This window comes from Nothoprocta perdicaria, unplaced genomic scaffold, assembly GCF_003342845.1.
Source record: "Nothoprocta perdicaria isolate Ctin4 unplaced genomic scaffold, notPer1 scaffold_141, whole genome shotgun sequence".
Taxonomy (NCBI): domain Eukaryota; kingdom Metazoa; phylum Chordata; class Aves; order Tinamiformes; family Tinamidae; genus Nothoprocta; species Nothoprocta perdicaria.
The window spans coordinates 1,168,792-1,190,920 of NW_020454550.1; the positions used below are offsets into that span (position 1 = coordinate 1,168,792).

The 22,129-nt window shown below is 44.5% G+C and overlaps 1 protein-coding gene across 1 annotated transcript in view; it reads right to left on the reverse strand.

Moving 5' to 3' along the window:
* LRRC1 (leucine rich repeat containing 1) overlaps window positions 1–22,129 on the reverse strand; it is a 73,100-nt gene that overhangs the window by 45,388 nt on the left and 5,583 nt on the right. The window contains exons 2-4 of the mRNA XM_026034300.1: window positions 20,290–20,407; window positions 6,972–7,050; window positions 4,443–4,532 (exon numbers count right to left, since the gene is read on the reverse strand). Of these exons, the coding sequence (XP_025890085.1) occupies window positions 4,443–4,532; window positions 6,972–7,050; window positions 20,290–20,323 (203 nt within the window). The 5' untranslated portion in view covers window positions 20,324–20,407. The remainder of the gene's footprint in view (window positions 1–4,442; window positions 4,533–6,971; window positions 7,051–20,289; window positions 20,408–22,129) is intronic.

Below are 22,129 nucleotides of genomic sequence, written 5' to 3' on the forward strand. Positions count from 1 at the left end.
CAGACAAGGTCTGGCCCCAGAATCCATGACCGAAAATGAGCACGTTGTTCTGATCTCCATCTCCATCAGGTGTGTCACTCAACTTTAAAGACCTTCTACTCTCCAGATACTCTTAGTCAGGATGATATAAAAAAATCTGGAGTTTAGAAGTTACTGAAAACTTACAAATCTCCAGAATTAACAAAAAGTCACCATGCTCAGTGACTCTGTATCCCTGACAACATCTCTGGATATCTCTATTTCCATGACTCTTGAAATACATATGTTGGCATGTCTAGGACACCTTTCTGCAAGACAATACTCTTAACTGCAGTAGCATTTGCTCTATTATGTTCATTACCTTCATTTTCACCATGAAATGCATATTTCACCATTCTGGCTGCAGATGTTAGGAGGAAAATATCTCTTATTACCTGGCAATTCTCTCTCAGTAGCAAGGTCCACAGATCCTTTCAGCCTTGCAAGCCAAGCTTGCCGCTTGGGGGTAAACCAGACTCATCAGGCACTGGAATCAGAAGCTGCCATCTAAAGAAAGTCACCCCTTCCCATGTGTAAAGCTTCTAAAGCCAAAACAAAACCAGTTAATTTTTTGCACGACAAGTACAGTCCCCTGACTGGGAGGAGAGGTAGGGAAATCATGAGGATACTAAATATCACGGGTGTAACATCCTTTGCTCAGTCTTAGGACTCAGAGATGGTACCCAAAGACACCATCTGTAAGTTCCGGGGTAGGAGGAAGATTTTGACCACAGCGGAAAGATTTTTATTATTTCTTGTGCCATGCTAGGGTCCAGAGAGGTAATCCTAGGGGAATTCCATAGCTGATTGCCTGACAGTGAGGAACAATCTCATGCTTTAAACCTTAACACCCAAAACACAAGAAATTCTTACTTTCTTTTTCACACTGAGGCACTGAAAAAAAACGGATGAAAACTAAAGATTGGGTAAAGGCTGGATTTGTTGGTATGCTGGTGGACAGCAAGACCTAAATGATAACTTACAGCACAGCAGTCCAGCTACGTGTTTTGCCTTAGCTAAGTTCCACTTGTTGAATTTCTTGCCCACATAGTTTGGCAAATAAGTGCCCTGTTCAACTCCGTATTTCACTGAAAGAATTGATTTTTGTCTACAGCAGGTTCCATGTGAAACACACACCTGAAAGGCCAATGCTAGATAAAACAGAAACCTTTGGAAAAGGTTTCCAAAGAAAAAACTTGGACTTCATTCAAGCCTAAGAGCTACAACAAACCCCAAAACAAAGTAAAAACAACAGTAAAAGAAAAACATGCCATGCTATTCTGACATGACTTTTCCTTCACTCTTTCCAGATCTTCAACCATCAGAACCACCCAATTCCCCAACTATTTGCTGGAAAAAAACAATACTATGACAATACAGTGGAGGAAAAAAAAAAAAAGGCTAATCCTGAAGCCAATGCTAAAAAATGATCACATGAGAACAGAAGATGTGTAAGGTGATTCATACCAGTGTGAGGGATGCTCTAGGAACACTTATAGACAAGAGAGTACAAACTCCTGGTTTTCCCATTTCAGGAAGGAGTAACACCCTGTGTTTTGGATGTTGTAGGAGGAAGGAACCATCAAAGAACAAGCCTAGACCCAAATTCCCAAAGTTTATCCATGCTGGGAGGAACAGACTATTCTTGCTAGTCAGTCCCACAATCACACACATGGTCCTGCAGATTAAGCGAGAAAATTAGACCTTCTCATCAGACTAAGAAACACTCAAAAAGATACTACCCCTCACAGCTTAAATCCTGTAATTTGCTTCCACGAATGGTTCAATTAGACAACAGGAGGACAGCTCCTGTTCCTGCATCCACCCAATTATTAGCTACAGTATCTCACCTGCCATTAGCAGTCACTGTTTTACTCCAGACAGCAACTGCTCCATAAAACAAAGMTTAAGAATCACAAAAACATGACACCTGTGGTGTCATGATACCCAGTCCGTTATCAAGTCCCAGATCATAATAAAAAGATGTAACACATTAAAAAGACACTAAGTCCAAAGCCTGCAAAAGCTAGGGGTTATCTAACAAGGGAGAACTTCCAAAGCATAGAGCAGCACTGGAGAAGCAGAAAGAAGTGATTATATGGAAGAAAAAGAAAACTGAGATCCACTGAGCACGTACAAGCAAGAGCAAAGACAAAAGGAGAATATGGAGTTTGTGCCTATGTTCTTAGAATATCCAGCTGGGGAACTTAAATATATTACATTTTGGCAACTCAGAGGCAAAGAGAAATAGAAAATGTTGATGCAGGAGAATCCTAAATGGGATATAAGCTGCAACTTTACCCATCAATAGCATGAGAAGGTTAAGGTGCCTAGTCTGGAACAGTGATGCTGATCACTGTCTTCACCTGGTATGTCAGACCATGTGAAACCGGGACTAGGCAACTGTTCCTGAAGTTCCTCATCAGGGAAATCTAAGTGAAATCTATTATTGGGGAAATTTCCTAAATAACTTTAGATGGACTGTTGTTTGAAAAAGTATTAATCATCACTTTGTTTTCCCCATTTGATATAGTAGGACAAATTTGCAGTGTCATAAGACCATAAGAAGGCCACTAAAAATGCCATCCCGTACATACAGATCACTTTACTACATTTAGATGAACTAAGATCCTTCACTGACTGCATTAGGCAACTTCCTAGACCACATTTTCAGACCTCAAGAATTTAGGATGTGTTTCTCTAAGTCTCTAAATAGTCTTGTGGCTAGAAGGTCTGTAACAAGCACATCAATTTCAACTTTTTTTCCCCTAAAAAAGCACAACTGTAGTAAACCACCATATACATTTACCAGCTCACCCTTTGACCCATCTCATACACACAGTACACAGGGCTAGGTTATCCCATCAAATAATAACATGGATCATTATACAAAGCAAACAGAAACCCCCAACAAAATAATTGCAAAATAGTTATCTCCAGAAAGACGCAAGCAGCATCACTTTCTAATTCCTGGCATTTCTCTGGGTCCTAGCAAGCACAGAGGGAAGGGAAGAGAGAAGGAACTGGACTCTGTGAGCGCACAGCTATGCCACACATGGGAAGCCAGAGCCCTTCCCTGCTTCCATCAAACCCAAGCTTCTCCATGGTACCATTCTGTGATTCTGTCATTCTGTCATGTTTCTCAGCAAAAGTGGCAAACTATTACAAGTTACTGTTCTGAAGGGAACAATAAGCTAGATCCTTCAGGCTGGAAAAAAATGTATGTGGGGACGTGGTAGAAGGCTACAGAGTCTGCACTGGCAGAGAGAGCACAAGGAGCAGCTGCTCCCTTCTTCTTCCTACAAGGGCTGGGAGCCTAAGAGTAAGGGAGGAGGAGTCAGGCTCCAGGAAAGCAAGTGACTGCACACAGTAGGTAATAAATCTGTTCAAGTATTTCAACAGCCAGAGGAAGCTCAAGGAGACACTGGACAAGTACGTGGAAGACTAACCAGAATCCAAAGCACAGGAAAGCCTCTGACCTGGAAATAGAGAAGTAAGCAAATGTGCTTTTCTTCTTCCTCCTCCTCATTAGGCACCGGTTTATGGCAACTGAGGTAGAACACAGGGCTAGATGGGCCCTTTATCTGAACCAGCACAGCCCCTCTCACATGTTTAAGGGAGGAGATTGAGAATTACTTTTTGACCTTCAATAAGGAAGACTACTTTTGCCCGCATTAAAAGGAGAGACAGTCCCATCTGTCGATGGGGATGTTCAATGCACTTAAAATGAGACAGATTAGCAACATTTATTTTACTTTTCATGTGTCTCCACTCTGAAAGCTGGTCCTTGCAACTCTGTTTTATTTTCCTATCACACCTAAAAAGCTTATCAAATGGCATCTTTGCATCTTAAAAACTGTTGCATGGGTTTTCATCTCCCCAATTCCCACTGGAACTTTTTTCTCAGAACCAGACCACTGCTATGGTTAGGAACCTTCCAATTTCCATCCAGATGCTTTAATCAGGGTCAGCTTTTACCCATTTGTCCCTGTGCCAACACTGTCTGCTTTTGAGCTAAGCTGCAAGCTGGCTGATACGTCAACAGCAATGGATCAATGGCCTTTAATACAATGAAGAACAAGTCAGTCTTGCATCATAAAATACCCTTTTCAATTTTGCATGCAAAAATTAATGTTACTCCAAATCTCTGAGAACTGAGCCTATGCATAAACACGTATTTTTTTTTTTCAGATTTTGTAGTAGTTTTCTAGTGGTAAATGGAAATAATAGTGAAAGTCTCCTCTCAGACTAAACATATAACACACAGAAAAATGTGCAGACTAGTAAACAGGTCTTTTATATGATTATATTCGTAATTTACACAACAAGCATAATAATAAAGAGTGAAAATAAGCTAAAAACATATGTATAAGAACGTATGTATGATTTAGCTTAAAACAAACAAATAGACAAAACAAACTTACTTCCCAATGTTTTCAGGTAGTGCTTGCAGAGAGATGTCATTTACTGAAAGACACGTTAGATTCTGTAGTTCAGGAAAGCTCTCAGGCAACCTAGGGAGATATTAATTCATATCAAGGATTTCTAGCATATATATTCACATTAAATTACTATGTTAATGCATAGAGAAAAAAGAGAATGTGTAGTAGAAAATAAAAGTCAATTTAGCAAAAATGTACTGGGAGGCATGACTAAATTCTAGCAGGTCCCTGAGAAATTCTTACTATTTATAAGCATCATAATAAGGAAAAAAAGTATATAATAATGCTGAAAGTCGCTAAAATTTCTTCTGTGTCAAAATATGGATATTAACCCTCTCTTTTGACCCCTCTAATGCACAGCGCCATTTGCAACTTAAAAATGTATTGGGCTTGGAAATGTATTCAGCATTAAAAAAAAAAGTGCTCTTATATTTTTGATTACAAAAGGTAAAAAAAGTTACTTTTTTACTGGCATTTTCTTACATTACTGAGACATCAAAATGATTAAATAAGCAATTTTTATTCATGTTTCAGTTACATACATGCTTATGGAATGGCCATTTTGTATTAGCTACCAGGTTGCTGTTGAACTGCTGGTTTGGGGTTGATTTTTTTGAAGAAGTTTGTTTATGCGCAAGGTGATATTCTATGGTTAGAGCCTTCCACCTTTACAGGTTCACAACACCCCTCAAGCATGACAACCTTCTCTCCTTACTACGGCCTAAAAATACTTCAATAATACACAACTATACTCAGTATGCCTGCTTTTTATTAAAATAAGCCTGGCATCAACTGAAAACAGCTGGAAAAACAGGCTGAGAGCAACACTTAAAACTGTGGGTTCATCGATGATCAAGTCTGACAATAAGGCAACACGGTGGCAGGACACTGACTGGGACATCATGGGGTGACTTTCACACTTAGAAGAAATAAAAGCAAGAATCAATGGCTAAAAGAAGACCCAGGATATCACATGGGAAAGGACACCACTATTAGGATTTCCCAGTCTGTCCAAACAAATGGGTGCAAATACCCTCCTGCTACAGAGGTAAGCCTGAAATTCCTGACACCAGGCAACCATGTAAACAGCTTCTGCTATCGGTGGTTTATAACTAACTAAGCTGCTTGAAGTGATGCATTCCAGGACACCCATATACTTTAGAGACATTTTATCGCAGATTTTTAAAATTCTCCTGCAATGCCGATGAGTTAAGAGGCCAGTTTCAGTTGCACTGAGAAGTCCTCGGGCTCTGTGGTTGATCCTGGCAACTGCAGCTGGGCATTAGCACTGCTGCCGAAGGGGATGTGCTGCCCGGGCCCCAGGACTTGCCCAGAGCACAAAATGSAGAGTAACAAACTACCTACTACTTGTTTGCAGCTTGTATCGGTACTGAGGGGTGAAGCTCTGTGCTCAATGTGACCCTGATCACGTTGGGAACTAACCATTAGTTCAGCTTCAGTCTGCTTTACGAGCAGTAAAAGTATTATTATGCTCCCCGTGCATATGGGCTACAGGCACACAGGGATCCAGGTCACCAGTGTCCCTTTAAAGCTTTCAGATTTGGCTTGCCGGAGACCTCAGAACGCGCCATGTTCAAAGCACAGTTCTAGACAATGCCCCGTGTGGGAGAAGCCATCTTGTGAAATGGCTGCGGCGGCTTGAGGTACCACAGACACTCAGAGGTCGGTTATTCACTGCTCAGGACTCCCTGGGCTTCCAGCGCCGCCGCAGTGAGGGGCAGGACTGCTCTGGCTGATGTGACTTGCTCAGTGTCACCAAGGCGCTCTGGGCAACAGGCCGCTTTAGAAGATGGTTCTCCACAGAGTATCCAAAGGCCTTCACTAGCAGTTCACCCCTTCTCTTACTGTCTCTAAGTCTCATTTCGCTACCTAAATTCCAAATTCTTCAGYGATGGGGCAGGGAAATGTAAGCAAACCCCCTCTTTTATAACAAATGTGCATTAAATCCCCAAACCACAGACCCTCAGAACACAACCTGGGAGCTGGAGCAGCAGCCACACACAGTGCGTTTCTGCCACATGTTCCTGCACACTAGAGTGTCCCAATTGATGGGAGACTGCTCAGACCCTCGTCCAAACTTTAATCATTAGGAAAAGCCGTTATTTGCATTGGCTGCTCTAAAGTCTACTTCAAATTGCCAGGCACCTGGCTTTGGCCCAGGGCCCTCATCGTAGCCATGGCTTTCCCTCCCACAAGTAGAGGCACCGTTTTCCACTGAATTTAAGAAGAACAGTGAAAACTACTCAAGAGAAATTTGAATTTACTTTTTATTTTTCTGGTTAGCCAACMAATTTTATCTATACCCTGTAAGATTTATATTACTTTTAAAATCAGAAATTTTGCTAAACCTCCTGCCAGAGACAGACACTTCTGGCAAGATTTCAGAGAAATCTCAGATCACATTTTTTTTTTAAGGGCTTATTTAAAATTGTAATTGTTACAATACAATTGTAATTCTGGTAYGGCAAGTACTAAGAAGGTGAAAGTTACCTAGTCAGTGGATTCCCACTGAAATCTGCTACCTGTAGTGCTTTGCAGAATGAGATGCTTTCTGGTATTTCAGGAATATCTGCAGAAGAAGAAAAAAAGAAATGATCAACAGCTGTACTGCACCTCCCCTGAAAGGATGGCCTCGTCACACTCAAGAGCTCGCTGCTGCAAGCAGTTACCTTGGTGCTATCTCAGTGCATTTCAACATGCAAGGCTGCTTCACGTGCTAGTACATAAATGAGAACAAGAACTGTTACTGGAKCATGACCATTTTGTGCCTTTTCAGACCCCATTTCCCTCTCCTGTTGGGCTGCCCTTCTTCATGATCCTGGGCTACTCACCTGTCTTTYGAGTGATGTCACTTGTGCAGCAAAAATCAGATTCAGCTGCATTCTAGGCCTGTCCACAATTGTGCTGCCAAGAAGTACACCAGGAAGGAAAACAGGAACAGAAGAGTCTCTCTTCTCTTAGTATAAACTCATGAGAACAGAACCACTCTCCCTTACAGACGAACCAGGTAACTTGAAAATGTTATTCAAATCAACAGGTCCCAAATAAGCACTAGCGCATTACTTCAGACATTAAGTAAGGCAGCAGAGATAGCTGTATGCAGAAGCAGATTTTTTTCAAGTATATGATTACACATGCACAGGCCCTGAAGTTAGACATGCTGTCGTAAGAAGAAAAAGGTTTCCTGGACCTCTTACTTCAAGTTTTATTTCCATGAGCAAGGTATGGGTCCTTTGCATAAATTCTTGTTTACTAATATCAAGACCCAGCAAGAATCAAACAAGTACATCTGGCTTCCTTGYTTAACAGCTTAAGATTTCCATGATTTATTTTGAAAGGGATTCAAAAGCAAAAGGCAAATTGTAAAATTAAAAGCACACCATCTCCCTAAGTTTCTCTTACTCTCATTTTTACTACAGAGTACCACAACCATTCCACCTCCCATCCCCATAGTTCTTTCTACAGAGAGCWCTTCAGAAAATGTCTTCTTAATGTCTTCCTCAACGCAAGGGGCACTTCAGAAGCCATCAGTGATCTACAGATGCTGAAAAATGTATTTTGTACTTGGGTCTCTTCCTGCCTACTTCAGCAACTCCAAACTGAATTCCAGATATTTCGCTKAGCTCTTCTGTGCATCACTTATGTGATGTCAACAGGGCTATGGGGTCACACTGCTCATCACCTTCCACCTCGTGCAGCTGCAGCCTGTCTGGCAACCTCAGCACATTGTTCATTTATCCTCAATGATTCCCAGCTCAGGACTGAACCTCGAGCCAGTGCAAACACCTCCCAAACGCGCCCATCACGAGGTACAAAAAGTCACCAGAAGGACGGTTGCTACAAGAGCATCTCCTGGGAAGACCTTGGGTTTCCTCAGCAATTGGCAACGAGATAAATTCACCCCAAGTGAATTTCAACCAGTTTTTCCACCATGATCTTTGGAAGCAGGCCCGAAGGTTTCAGGAGCCACCACGCTCCTACAATTAAGTTAAGGACACTTGAACAAGCAACCTATTGCCAAGTGCCATATTCCTAACAACCTCAGATGACCTCACTTCAGGAGTCTAAACCTCACAGGTTTAGCTTTGCAACAGCTAAATGACAATTTTTCCTATAAGAAAAAGAGCATCATTAACCTTGCCGGATTACATGACATGCTTAGAAGTGCTAAATTCTCACAACACATATGGAGTGCTAAAAAGCATTTTATCTGTCAGGAATAGTCCAGAAAGCTAAGCACTGAAGCACTGTAGGGACATGGCTCAGTATTACAGATCAGATGGCAATTATTTATTCCTGTATTCTTCTATATTAATTGAAGAATATTTTATATTAATAGAAGAATATATTCTTCTATATAATCTTCCTATATTAATGTAAAGGCATGCACTCCAAAAAGGCTATTTTCAGGAGTACTGATCCTATACAAAACTGAAAGCCTTCCTTACACAGAAGTATACATGGAGTCAAAACACAACCAAAATTACAGCCAGCAAAATCCGTGTTTTTACCCATCCCCGCCCTCTCTAGGAGTATTGGCTGTAGAGGACTGAATTTGCACTATGGGATTGGTGAGGACAGAAGTCCTACAGAGCTGCTTTACAGCAATAGGAAACACTTCTTTACCGAGCTCTGCTAACCAGCAAGAAGTAAAGAAGTGGGTCATCCTCTGCCTACTCTTCATCCCCTATTTCTCTGGATAACTAGCTGGAAAACAAACAGAAAAGCGAAATTACTCATACTAGTCATTTTCCCTAACAACCTGTGGTTTCATTAACCAAAAAACAGATCATCTCAGGTGAAAAGATTTTATAAGCTCTTTCAGTTGCAAGATTTGAGTACGACCTGTAAAAGCCAACAGGCAGGTTTGCTGACTGAACAAGAATTGTTCCAGTATATGATGCTCCTTTCTTTAAATCAGTGTAGGCACTGCTTGCAGGCTTGAGGCCTTTGCAAATTACAAAAATCTGTCATAAATATAAAACATTCCTTCCCAGACTATTTATTCCAGATTACAAAAATCACGAGATGGTCAAAAGTCCTCGATAAGAAATCGGAACAGATACAAGCCTAGGAAAGGAGATTCCATTTCTGTGTTCAGCCTTTGCACACTGAGTGCCTTTTCCTCGCCAAATTAATAATTTCACTATTCACTTTTCTAATCCACCTAGACAAAGTCCTGAGAGAAGTTCAGGGCCAGTCTGCAAAATGAGGATATTTGTCCTTTCAGAAAGTTAAATAAGGCAGAGCTGTATGGCATCTAGAAAGGTCTCTCAGGTAAAACACAAATTGGAGCAGATCCTTAAACGTCACATGTGAAGCCTACTGAAACACTGTCGTGAATAAACAATCTCAGAAGAGGAAAAGCAAGGTACATTTAAGTATTTGACAAAAATCCCAAGTAATTATTATAGTAGAGGAGATTAGGTCAGTGCGGCTGTTAGGAACCATTATCAGCAGAAATGCAACATGTGCARAAGGCTGTTCAAAATAAAGAAGCCCTCCTGTACTCTGATGCAGCCTCTGCCGTTTTTGCTCGCTCCTTGATTCTGTCACAGCCATCAGCACAAACGGCCCTGCTAATATTAGCAGCACTGAGGTGGACCATTGTCCTCGCCACTGCTGGAAAAGCAACTCAAATCCTGCTGAAACACCCAGGCCGCTGCTGATGCTGCGCACCCATGAGCGGCCAGCCCAGCTGTTCGGGCCCCGGCGCCGTGCCGTGTGACGACAGGAGCGCCCGGGCGGCGGGAAGCAGCGGTGCCAGCGGGAGCAGATCCCGGACGAGCCGGGCGACCACGTGCGTGGCAGGGTTCCTGTTTGCTTTTCCACTGCAAGATGCCTCTTCTCATGTTTATTGTTCTGGTTTGCACAAGAGCGGGTGATTAAAGCTAACAGCGCAGCGGGCCACGTAAAGTGGCTTAGGAGGCACGTCTGACCSTAGGGAATTCTGTCAATTCTTTGTTTGTAAAGGGAATTCTGTAATGTCTGAGTGGGAACTTTTTTTGTTAAAGATTTTAACAAAAGTGACATCTTTCAATGCCCTTTCCTGCCTTTACATCTTCTGATATCTGGCAAAGAGGTAGAAAAGACCACTTTAAGAGCAATAAAACATTTTATATACCAKATTTTGCAGCATTTGATAACAAATTTCAAGAAGTGGTGATATTCTTTTGCATACCCAAAGCCTACCCTGTAATTCATTTCCAGTATCCAGTCTATACCAAGAGTGCAACGGCCGGGAGATCCTGGCCTGCACCAAGGCTTATAGATGAGCACTGCTCAAACCGAGGACGGCAGCTCAAAGCCCAAGTGTCTCTGCAAGAGCCTTGCTGAAGTTTCAAACASGAGAGATTCGCCCCGATCTGAGCGGCTCGAGGCGGGTTACAGCGGTAGAGAGGCTTCAGGGCAGCAATGACTGCAGACACTCGTATTCTGCAGCCGTGAAGAAGGCAACACGGACACTCCAGTGCTTCGGGAGGGCTAATGTGGGCACACTGTGTGCACTGCACCAAAAGGGWACTAACAGTCTCATCTAGATAGTCACGACAACGGGTTCTTGACCAGCTACATACAATATTGCCCTAACACTTTCATTTACTCAGCACTGGAAATTTACTATTAAGCAGTTGATAAATTTACGCCCAACTTACACCCCCTAGCCCAGGCCAGACTCAAGGTGAGTGAATCCAAGCAGCGTTACCCCTCAGAGGGAGGCAGAGAGCAGGCAGATCTCATCCATGAACTCCATACACCAAGTTTTCCCCTGCATTTCCCATATATACTATACTACATGCTGTACAGTACACCAAATGAACACACCAGTGGCCTGGCCAGACCATCAAACCGTTAAGCACTGCAGTGAGTGAAGGATCAGGGAGGTTCTCCTCCTATTTCCAAGGAGGCTCTCGCTTCCCTTGCCTGGGAAGCCCAGCTGGACACCTGCCTTGGAASAACTCTTCCCTCCTCTGTCCCTCCACAGCCTTCCAGCCTTGGCACAGAGAGCTCTCCACGTAGTCATAATACCTCGAGGTGAGGAGTTTGTGCTGCAGATATTGATTTGCCTTCGCAAAGGGCTCTTCAGCTGAGAAGCTCCTTGAGCCAGTGGCATCAGGTCCCTCCTGCACCCACAGGGAGCTCCCAGACCCTCTTCATGGGGAGGAATGGAGGGAGCAGAGTCCCCTACTCCATCTCCACATTAAGGTGACAAAACACAGAGCAATCTGACAAGCTTGAAGGTTTTACTGCTAGGCCACAGGCTGAAATAATCAATGGCCTTCAATAAAGTGTYGCAGTCTCTGGGATGGAGGGTGGCAGGAGTCACTCTGTTCCTGCAAAGTGTATGGAGACTAAGTGCTCTCACCCAGGCATCGCGTTTCCCTCCTCCAGCTCTCAAACTGAGGATACACAAAATACAAAAGGACTTGACAAAACACAAAAGATGCTCTAAGAAGCATCATCTTTACAGCTTTATGGAAAGTCCACAAACAGATTCAGGTTTTATTTTGCAGGCAAATCCCTTGCTGTATAATGAACAAGAAACTGAAGCCAGGTGAGCACACCCTGTGCCCTAGCGCTCTTACATAGCTCCCCTTCTCCAGGGAGAATAAGGGCAAGGGGAGAAAAAGAACTTCACAAAACTGCATTTCATGGACACACAGACATTAGCAATTTTACTTAAAAGAAAACTGAGCCAAGGCTGAAGAACAAGCTGCTTTTTGAGATGATATGTGGCAGATCGACACTGTCACTGGCAGCTGTAGAAAGAACCAGCAACCTGGGGTCATGAATTGCAAGTTGTAAACATGAGAGGGGGGAAAAAGGAAGGGGGAGGAAAAGATCAGAGATTAGATCGAAAGGAAACAATAGTCCCAGGTGAATTAAGTGGGACTGGCCAAGTTAGGAAGGTCATTTACAGCTCCTACCAAGTGCCAATGAAGAGTTAAACAGGGCTGCAAGACATTTTGATACTGATTTCTCTCTTGGACTTCAAGGCTTCAGGAGTRAAATGCTTTTAGTTTGAAAAATAAGAAAATATAGATATAAAAAATAGTAGTCTACCCAAGAAGCTGTGGATGGCATATATTGTCTAAATGCTGTAACAGCAAAAGTTGCAGATTTATTGGATTAATACTTTAATAACGTCAGGGTCAACTCATTCACTCTTCTTGAAGAAAAATCCCAAGCAGCTCCATGGACACAAGAACCAACAAAACCTGTTTACTCCAACAGCCTGGCATCTCCTGAGCTGTAAGCTAGATTTTCCTGAAACTGGAGCATTTCTGTTATGTCACTGCCATATGGAATGCCTGGTGTTTAACACTCAAGCTGACGGTTCAAGTGGGCCAAAGATTTCTCTCCAACTTGTCCCACTGCTTTTGAAAACAAAACAAAAAACAAAACAAAACAAAAAAAACCAAACAGCCTTCAAAGAATGCAAGGATTAAAACATTAAAAAAAAAATAAAAGAAAGAAAAAAATCCTTCTCTGGAATTTGGATGAAGTCAGCCATTGAGATCCAAGTTACTAGATACAAGTACATAAGCATAGTTTCTTTAGAAAAAGAAGTAAAATCTCACTGAACACTCTGATAGAAAGCTGTGTTAGAAAACAAGCCACTTTTCTGTGATCCATTTAAGAACAACACCTTTTGAATTTCTCTAATTAGATTATTCCGTCACGAGATTTCACTTATCTCCTCCCGCCCAGTCACAGCCCATGCTCCCGTCTCCTCTCTTGCCCTCCCTGATCAGCCTTCCTCGCTGCTGAGGTGGAATCTCCTCTCCCTCATCTTGCTGCTGCTGCAGCAGGTAAAACTGAGGATCTCCTCCTCAGCCTTGCAAAGATGCAAAACGTTTGAACTGGAGCAACAGCTTCCCCAACCAACCTTCACCTCCTTTCTTTAAAGCAAGCAAGAATTTCTAAAAGGCATTCAGCAGGGCTACAGAATCTAAAAGCAACTGCAATTAATGCTTCCTACATCCCTGATACTTCAGACTGTGTAAGGATCCCCAAAACCTCATGTTTAGGGCACAAAACGCAGGACTTATTTAAACTCAACAGAAGGACAAGGGACAAGATGAAGGCTGTGGAAGCCTAAAGGGTGCAAGAAAGTGCCAGTGAGCACCTGAAAAGGGGAAAAGTAAAAAACTCTGGTAAACTTTACTCTTTTTACCAGAGAGTAAAGACTCTGCTGGTCTGCAACAAGGGGGCTTTGGTTTCATTAGGCCAAAATAAACCAAAAATATATTCCTATTCTCATTTATCTAAAGTCAGCAGTTACTTCTGGAGCCAGCAGCTTCACACCTACCTCGTGCTAGTCAAGTAGCCACTAGCCTGATCTGGGCTCAAACCACATCATTTGCAGTAGTGCTCCACAGTTACGTAAATCCCAGTAATCTCTGGTGGCATTTCCCTTCTTTTTTTAGATGTTTATGAAAATAGGSCACTGTGAGTACAGCCCCATGCTGTCTTGTGTCAGATGGGCAGTGACCACAGCAGGAAGAGGAGAGTGATGCCTTTTGTAAGGAAGAGCTCATCTGGACTCAAAGCAATTCTGAATGAAAGCGAACATCACCCAGCAGTTAAATACTTTACCAAAAGGTTCAGTTTGCAAAGCATTTTGCTTCACAGAACAGCTTGCTGGCTTGGAGGTTGGACTAGATGATCTCTAGAGTTCCCTTCCYGCCTTAATGACTCTGTGATTCTGTATGATTCTCCTTCTTTCTTGCCCACTGGTAAGAAAGTGCCAGTTCCCACATAATTCCTAGAATTACTGGTCATACTCTTTAAAACCACCAGAAAATGTGTCGGGGCAGCTGGAGCTGTGCTGAGAGGAAGAGGATGACACGAAGGACATCTCTATTCAGATGCAGTGGAAGTGCAGCAGACACGGATAGAGAAATTTGAGTTAGTTGACAGGGCGAAAGGGAGCAGCTGTTAGAGAGCAGAGGAGAGCCCAAGTGCAACCGTGGGATAGGATTAGAAGATTTGCRAGGCTTCGGCCTAACTAGCTTATGTTCTCTCTGCAAAATAGCTGGGTCACCAGCCCAGGCTGAGCTGAGCTAAGAGTTCAACCTTCCCTCTCACTCAGCATTTCCAGCTGGAAAATACACTGCGTATCCATCACCGGGTGGAGGAGAGGAGAGGGGGCAACACAGCTGCTTTGTGGGCAGAAGAGCAGTAGTTCTGGAGTAGAGATGGCAGGAATGTCCAGGATGGTGGAGCCGGATCAAGTAGGAAGTTGATGTGCATGCCCCAATACGAGCAACACAGTGTGAGGCAAGGATTATAAACTACTTTTCTCTTCCATGAGCTTACCTTCTATAAATGGCAGAAAGCAGGCACTAATGCATCACCCCTTGTGTGTTCACTGAGTATTTCCAAGGAAGTCTTGAAATGCTTCTTTGAATAAAATGTACACATCGTGCAGTAAGTCATGAATGTGGCATTCTGAGAATGCCTAGGACCTGTAAACAGACCTTTAACTTGGCTGGAAARAAATGCTTCACATTAAAAGCAGTAACAGAAACTGCCTGGAAATCAAGAGTAGAGCAGTTAACTATTGTTGCTGTTGATTTCTGAAGCTACTGTGATAAAGGCTGACAAAACAGGACAAAAAGTAAGTATAATCCATTCTGCAAGCCCGCAAAAAGGTGAAAATGAGGCACAGAGAGCATTCAGGACACTGGCCTGCTGCTGCCAGAAATYGACCTCAAACATTTTGGACACTGCTCAGCCTCTAGCAGCGGTCCTCTGACCCTACAACTACAGTGTTACTACTGTTGGGTGCTCCTGGGAGACTATCACTATTTAAGGTTAACCCCAAAGCAGTAGATTTATCTTAAAATAAAAAAACACGTCTTTATTTTCACACAAATGATAGTATAATGTATCATCCTAACATATTCCAACAGAATTCTGGAAGGAAAATCCTGATGTCATGACATTTCCATCAAAAATTAAATGTTTACTTTAGCCAGATGTCAGTTAATATGTCAGTTTAAGCATAAACTACAGAAATTAATGGCACCCAATCCATAATGCAGCCAGAACGTGCATCTACATAACTGCATACCTAGAACTGGATACCTCTAGAGGCTGGGAGCACAGCAAGGCCAGAGGTTTTCCCGGGAAGCACGGCAGGGTCTGCCCAGGCTCAGCTCCATTCCCAAGGCCAGGGGCCCCCCCTGCTCTGCGAGGAAGGAGTCCCTAGCAGGACCCACATCGCCCACCCACCCACCGTGTGGGTCTCCCCACGCCGTTTCGCTCCCACTCGACACTCCCTTGCACCTTCTCGCTGCTGGGGGCTCGTGGTTGGGGCCCGGGAACAACCTGCAGGGTCACAGGGTGTTTCCACAGAGGGAAAACTCCCCGGGATGCCTGCATTCGCTGCGAGCCCGAGGGCACGTGCGGGCGCTAAGCACAGAGTCTGCTGGCGCCCGGCGAACGCGGCCCCGACGGCGCGGCTCGCACGCCCAGCGCGAGGTCAGCACGTTCCGTGGAGACCACGGGAGCAGCAGCCGGGACCCGTGGAGACGGGAATCCGGCCGGGCTCTCAGCACAGGGCCAGCACACAAGCCGGCACACACACAAGCAGGGAAGGCTCCTCTCCWGGACCTGCAAAGAGGCTGGAATTCCACGCCGAGCGATGCGGACAGTGGGCGCATCCAAACGCAGCTCCTGCATCTGCAGGGAGACTCACCTCGAGTTTAGAAAGGCCAAAGCGGCTCCTAATATCCAGCAGCCCCTCCTCAGTGRGAAGGCACACAAGGATTTTATTCTGATTATGCTAACAGCTGGGTGAAGCAAGCTGCTCAAAAACCTGTCAGAGGCTGGAAAAGGCACAGAATGGCACAAGCAAAAAAAAACCCAAATCTGCACCACATAAGTTACTGACAGAAAGGCTATGGGGGTAGCAATTTCTTTCAAAAAAGAAAAAAGAAAAAAGAAAACAAGCAGCAATTAAGTCAGTTAACAACTTCAGGGTATTTTAGGGCACATATGGTATCATGACAGAAACATTAATCCTCCAAACTCCACTGACATAATCCTTACCAAAGGCAAACAAAGACCTTCTTCTTGGAGAAGTGTGGAACTAAAAGGCAGAGCACTGAGCCTGCTGAAATGTACAGAATCCCAACCATCAGCATGCATTAAATTAACTACAGGGAGCTTATGCACTACCCCTCCTGTCTGGAAGAAGCTACAGAACAAGAAAGTCATTAACATTTTAATGAGGCTGGGATGGCAGGGCCCTAAGCTGGAAAAATTTTGCTTCCAGGGGATGTGCAGAGAGAGGGGAGTGGAGGGGGACAAAGTCACTCCAGGAAACCTCTGTGGGATGAACAGCCTGGCTAGGAGCCTTTTCAAATTCCTTGGGTTTTCAAATAAGAGGCACAGGCTTTGGAGAGAAGGAGGCTTAAGGGCCCTGCCAGCCAAGGCTCGAGGAAACAAACTGCAGAAACTTGAGTGTTTCTTCCTTGCTTCTTCTCTGAATCGCAGCCTGGGTGAAACTGCGAGCCCGTCCCAAAATGCCTGAGAGCTGTGGGAAAGCGCAGGGCACAGGGCACTGCTCGCTCTGCCCGGGCGCTCTCTCTTGTGCCACCTSGAGCTGGGCTACACAGTCCTGCCCAGCCCTCATGCCAGGAGCTCCCACRGGCGCCGAGCACATCCCAGGAGCCTCCTTTCTCCTGTTTCCAGAAGGGGGAGCACGGTCAGACCGGTTACGGAGCTCTTGGCACAACCTCAGAGCAGGGGACATCAGGTAAGGGCACCACCATGTCACCTTGAGGTGCTCCATGCTGCTACCTTGTTCTCTTAGCTCAGCTTTCCTGCCCTCTGCTATTCCCATCCTTGATTCACCCCTTCAACCTTCGCTCAAACAACAGGCTCTTCCAGGCTGGAAGAGAACAATCGCAAACAATCCAAGAAAAGTTTAACATGATATGGCTCCCTACCTGCCCCAAATCCTTCCCCCTCTATATCAATAAGACTCTCTTAACTCATCCCCACTAAATTTCTCTTCCATACACCCCCCAGTGAAAGGCATGATAAGAGACACAGAGAGAACATAAGAGAATGGGAGTTTATAGCTGCTGAAAATTGTACAGCTTTGCTTAAAAGCATCTTCAGAGTCCTATAGTCAGTTACTAACAAAAAACTTCTATATAGCATACTACTAGAATATACTAACTAATCTTGGGCATTAAAAAAAATGGAGAATTTAGGAAAGCCCTGTTCCAGAGTCTCCCTGTTTGCTCCTTTGTGAGAGCCACAAGCTGGAGACACAGCCATGGCAGCCAGTGCTGCATCTGCACAGGCATCCCGAGCTGGAGGTCCTGCCAGAAGGGATCCCACCGCYGGGGTGGCACCTACCACTGCCCAGAACGTGGCTGGCCTGGGAGGTGACCGCCAACACAGCCGGCAATGGGAAAGAAAGGACAATGGGGAAATGGAAGCACTGCATTTCAATCCCCTTCCTCCTCCTCCTGTGAGGAGGTGTTAAAACATAAAGGGCTGCTCCTGGACACGGGTTCCTACATGAATTAATCTCTGGAGGAAGGAAAATACCCAGAACTGAAGGCGATTAGCGCACTAGAGCGGCAGCTAAAACAACAGAAAAGGGAGAACAAAGAGCTCCTATTTCCCCCGTTCYGATGGCACCGCCGCGCTTCCCGCTTCCCTGCGGCCTGAGGAGCTGCGCTGTTCTGCTGTGTCTGAAAGGAGCACGAGGGTTCCTAGCTCTGCTAAGCTGTTTGTTCCTTGGAAAAACAACAACAAGCACCGAGCAGTGAACAGGAGAAACCTTTGGAAGGCTGTGGATCTAACGTATTGGGATCAAAGCGCGGAGCTAAGGACCAAAAATGGCAAATGCCCCAAATTCCATGTGAGAATTTCCCCTGCAGCACTCCATATGGTGCACTCTTTTGCTTTTCATTTGGAGAGCCAAAGGAGTTGTAGACAAGCAGAACATGATTAGAGAGGGGAAAGAAATCAGTCATCTCCCCTCATGGACCCACTGTGCCCCCTCACAGGGTGTGTGTCTTTGTGCTTAGCTTGAAGAGTCACGTCGCACAACAAGTGTGACAGGATGAAGCAGAGGGCAGCTCTATCAGTCACCTTCAGCAGTGAACCACGGAGAAGGGAAAATAATGCAATAAAATGGGTGATTAACACTGAACCTTGGATCTAGGAAAGAAATCGCTTCCTGAACCTCGTGTTAGTCCAAGGCATCACTTCAGAAAGCACTTCCTTGTGCAGTAACTTCTAATGACACGCACGGACCTACCCAGGCACAAGCGTTCACACCATCTGCTCTTGCTTCAGCTGAGCTCTCACGCCAGCCCTCAAGCCAGGCTCACAACAGTTCATGTGGCTCTGATCCATCGGCTCTTTTGCAGCTAGTTATTCATTAGCAAAGGGAATTACTGAGCCAACACAGTATTTCCTAGTGTATAAGGTCTGTCACAGACGGCCCTGGTCTCAGCCAAAGTGGGTAGCCAAAACACTGAATCAATTAATGCTCATGTATTGCTGAAGTGATTTAACTGATGTGTTTATTCTGTCTCTCAGATTGTTTCTCTTCAGCTTTCTTCTCTTACAAGGTTTTGTAAATGTGTATAAAGTTATACGGTACACAGAAATCTTTAAACAACTGCCTAGACCTGTTACACTTCAGCAATTACTCCATCAGATAAAGATGGCATTAAAACCATTAGACAAATAAAGGAAAGATGCAAAACCCAGGTTGTTACAGGACAGCAAAGTGACTCCTGAATATTCTTCCGTGGCAAAGAGTCAAGGAGAAGCAAAACCACAAAGAAGAAAACACTTCCAGTTTAACTGTTCTTTTTTTTTTTTTTTCTCCCAATATTCAATATTCTCAAATCTCTCTTCTATTGACAGACAAGCACAACCCAGCTCCCTCTGCCCACCATCCCCAGAGAGCATTTTGTGCCTATTCACTGAATATAAGGCAAAAATAGCTGGCAGTTGCTCCACTTTGGTAATGCTGTTTCTAGACCACTGGGTCACAAGGCTGCTTAAAGGTGACCCATCAGGCTCTGAATATTCTTCTAGGTTCCCCAGACTACAGAAAACAGTAAGAACCAAGCGACTTTCACTCCATCACTGCTTGGAACAATATAAGCAGTGGCAACTGAAGCCAACATTACAACAGAACGACAAATCCGTGCAGTTTCCAACAGTAACTTTTACAAGGCAATTACTTCCAGCCTTCTTCTCTGAACCGAGCTCTGGAAGAGGCAATCAGAACAATTCCTCTTCTGAAAGTACAAGTAAGAATTAGCAGCTTGCCCTAAGTGCAACCAACCAAATCCCTACAAAGGAAGGCACCCCAAGCTGGACCTCTGACCCCTGGGCAGCTCCTTCTGGACAGAAAGGAGCTTTATCCTCTATTTTGTTCTTTTCGGTTCAAATATTTGTTCTTTTCTTGACTTCTAGACATTTAAGRGAGCTTGGGGAAAGAAATCTCCGCATGACAAATACACCTGAAGAGACATATACACATATAAAAATAGGATTTAAAGCGGTCTTTATAGGAGAAAATAAAGGAGCCTCTCAGGCAGACGAGAGCCAAACAATATTTTGTTACTGTATTTCTATCACCAGCTCTCTTCGCTCTTCCCCCCTCATCTAGAACTACAAGCAAACCTGGGCATAACACAGAAGAGCATTTTACAGGACACATATCACAACCTCAGGGACAGAAAGACTCTATTGACTCAGTTTTATAGATCATGCCATTCAGCGGCAGAGAATCAAACATATGAACCTCTCAGCTTACCATTTCGAGATAAATCAAGTTCCACCAGCTGCATGAAATTTGCTATTTCTGGAGGCAGTCGCTGGATTTCGTTATCACTAAGTCCTAGTTTCCGTAACTTTACAAGTTGGAAGAAAGGCTGAAAGGAAGAAAAAAAAATCACATTAGAAAATTATCATATTATCACATTAGAAAATTATCATATGTAATTATGATAAAAGATAAACAACAATGCAATGTAAAAATTCAACTAGAGGCTGATTTTCAAGATTTAGGTTACATGAAGTTACCGCTTGGAAGCGGTTAGGCAGACCTCTTTCAAAACTGCATCAAAACAAACATTTTAATTTTTACTGGTATACAGACTATTAGCTGTRGTTTGCATAAAATGCAAATTTATTTTAAAAGGGGCAATCTGCAAAGTTATCTATTAAAGATCACAGCAGACACATTCTAGTGAAATCCAAAGTATTCACTTCAAATCCATAAATCAGTAGGGTAATTAAAAGCATCCTAATTATACACCTGGGCTCATTAGGAAGTTAATGCAGATAGAGACTTCTAAAGGATGATCCAGAAAAGCCACACTGAGGGGGTGTCAATATTTTCTTTTTCACAGGCAAGTGCATTAGCCAGTTAGGTTACAGAGCCAGTTCCCCTCAGGATTTCTCCTTCTCTGGCCTCATAAATCTCATGTTCCTGTCTGGGGGGTGGCCCAGTTTTGGGAGGACTAATAAAAGCGGACTATAAAACAGAACACAATTTCATGTGTTGCGAACCTGAAGAAGAACCAAATCCGGACRTGTCCAAGTCAGGTTCTCCAGCCTGCTACGTAGGCCACGGCCTCTGGGGCCTTGATCCAAGAGCGACAACAGGGCGACCGTTCGCCTCAGGTGAGCGGAAGGGAGCCCAAAAGGGGCTCCCCGAAGAGCTGGGGCGCTCCCGGCCTGGCGCACAAGGCACGTGGGAGCCACGAGGCAGCTGCAGGGGCCAGACCCGTTCTGGGGATCTCCAGGGAGGGAGACTCCATGACCTCTCCGGGCAGCTTGTTCCAGGGCTCCGTCACCCTCACAGTCAAGAAGCTTTTCCTCGCACCTGACTGTTCAGGCATTTAATGCTACACTGAGGCCCTGTGCATCTCATTCACTAGAGGCACCTGGGTGAGCGTCATTCCCAGGGCTGCTTCTTCACAGAATTGCAGAATGTTCAAGGTTGGAAGGGACCTCTASAGATCATCTAGTCCAACCTTCCCGCTCAAGCAGGCACACCTAGAGCACGTGGCACAGGGTGGCGTCCAGSCGGGTTTTGAAGAGCTCCAAAGAAGGAGGCTCCACAACCTCCCTGGGCAGCCTGTTCCACTGCTCTGTCACCCTCACAGGAAAGAAGTTCCTCCTCACCTGGAGACGGAACTTCCTGTGTTTCAGCTTGCACCCATTACCCCTTGTCCTATCACTGGTCACCACTGAGAAAAGCTTGGCCCCCTCCTCCCTACAATCTCCCTTCATGTACTTATACATGGTAATAAGATCCCCTCTCAGCCTTCTCTTCTCCAAGCTGAACAGGCCCAACTCACTCAGTCTCTCCTCATACGAGAGAAGTTCCAGTCCCTTAATCATCTTAGTTGCTCTCCGCTGGACCGTCTCTAGAAACAACACGTCCCTCTTATACTGGGGTGCCCAGAACTGCACMCAGTACTCCAGGTGCGGCCTCACGAGAGCTGAGTAGCGGGGCARAATCACCTCCTTTGACCTGCTGGCAACACTCCTCCTGATGCAGGCTAGGATCCCATTGGGATCCCTTGGGATCTGAAGAAAAGGCATTCCTTTTCTTCAGAAAGCTTTCAGGGCAGCACRAAGGTGAT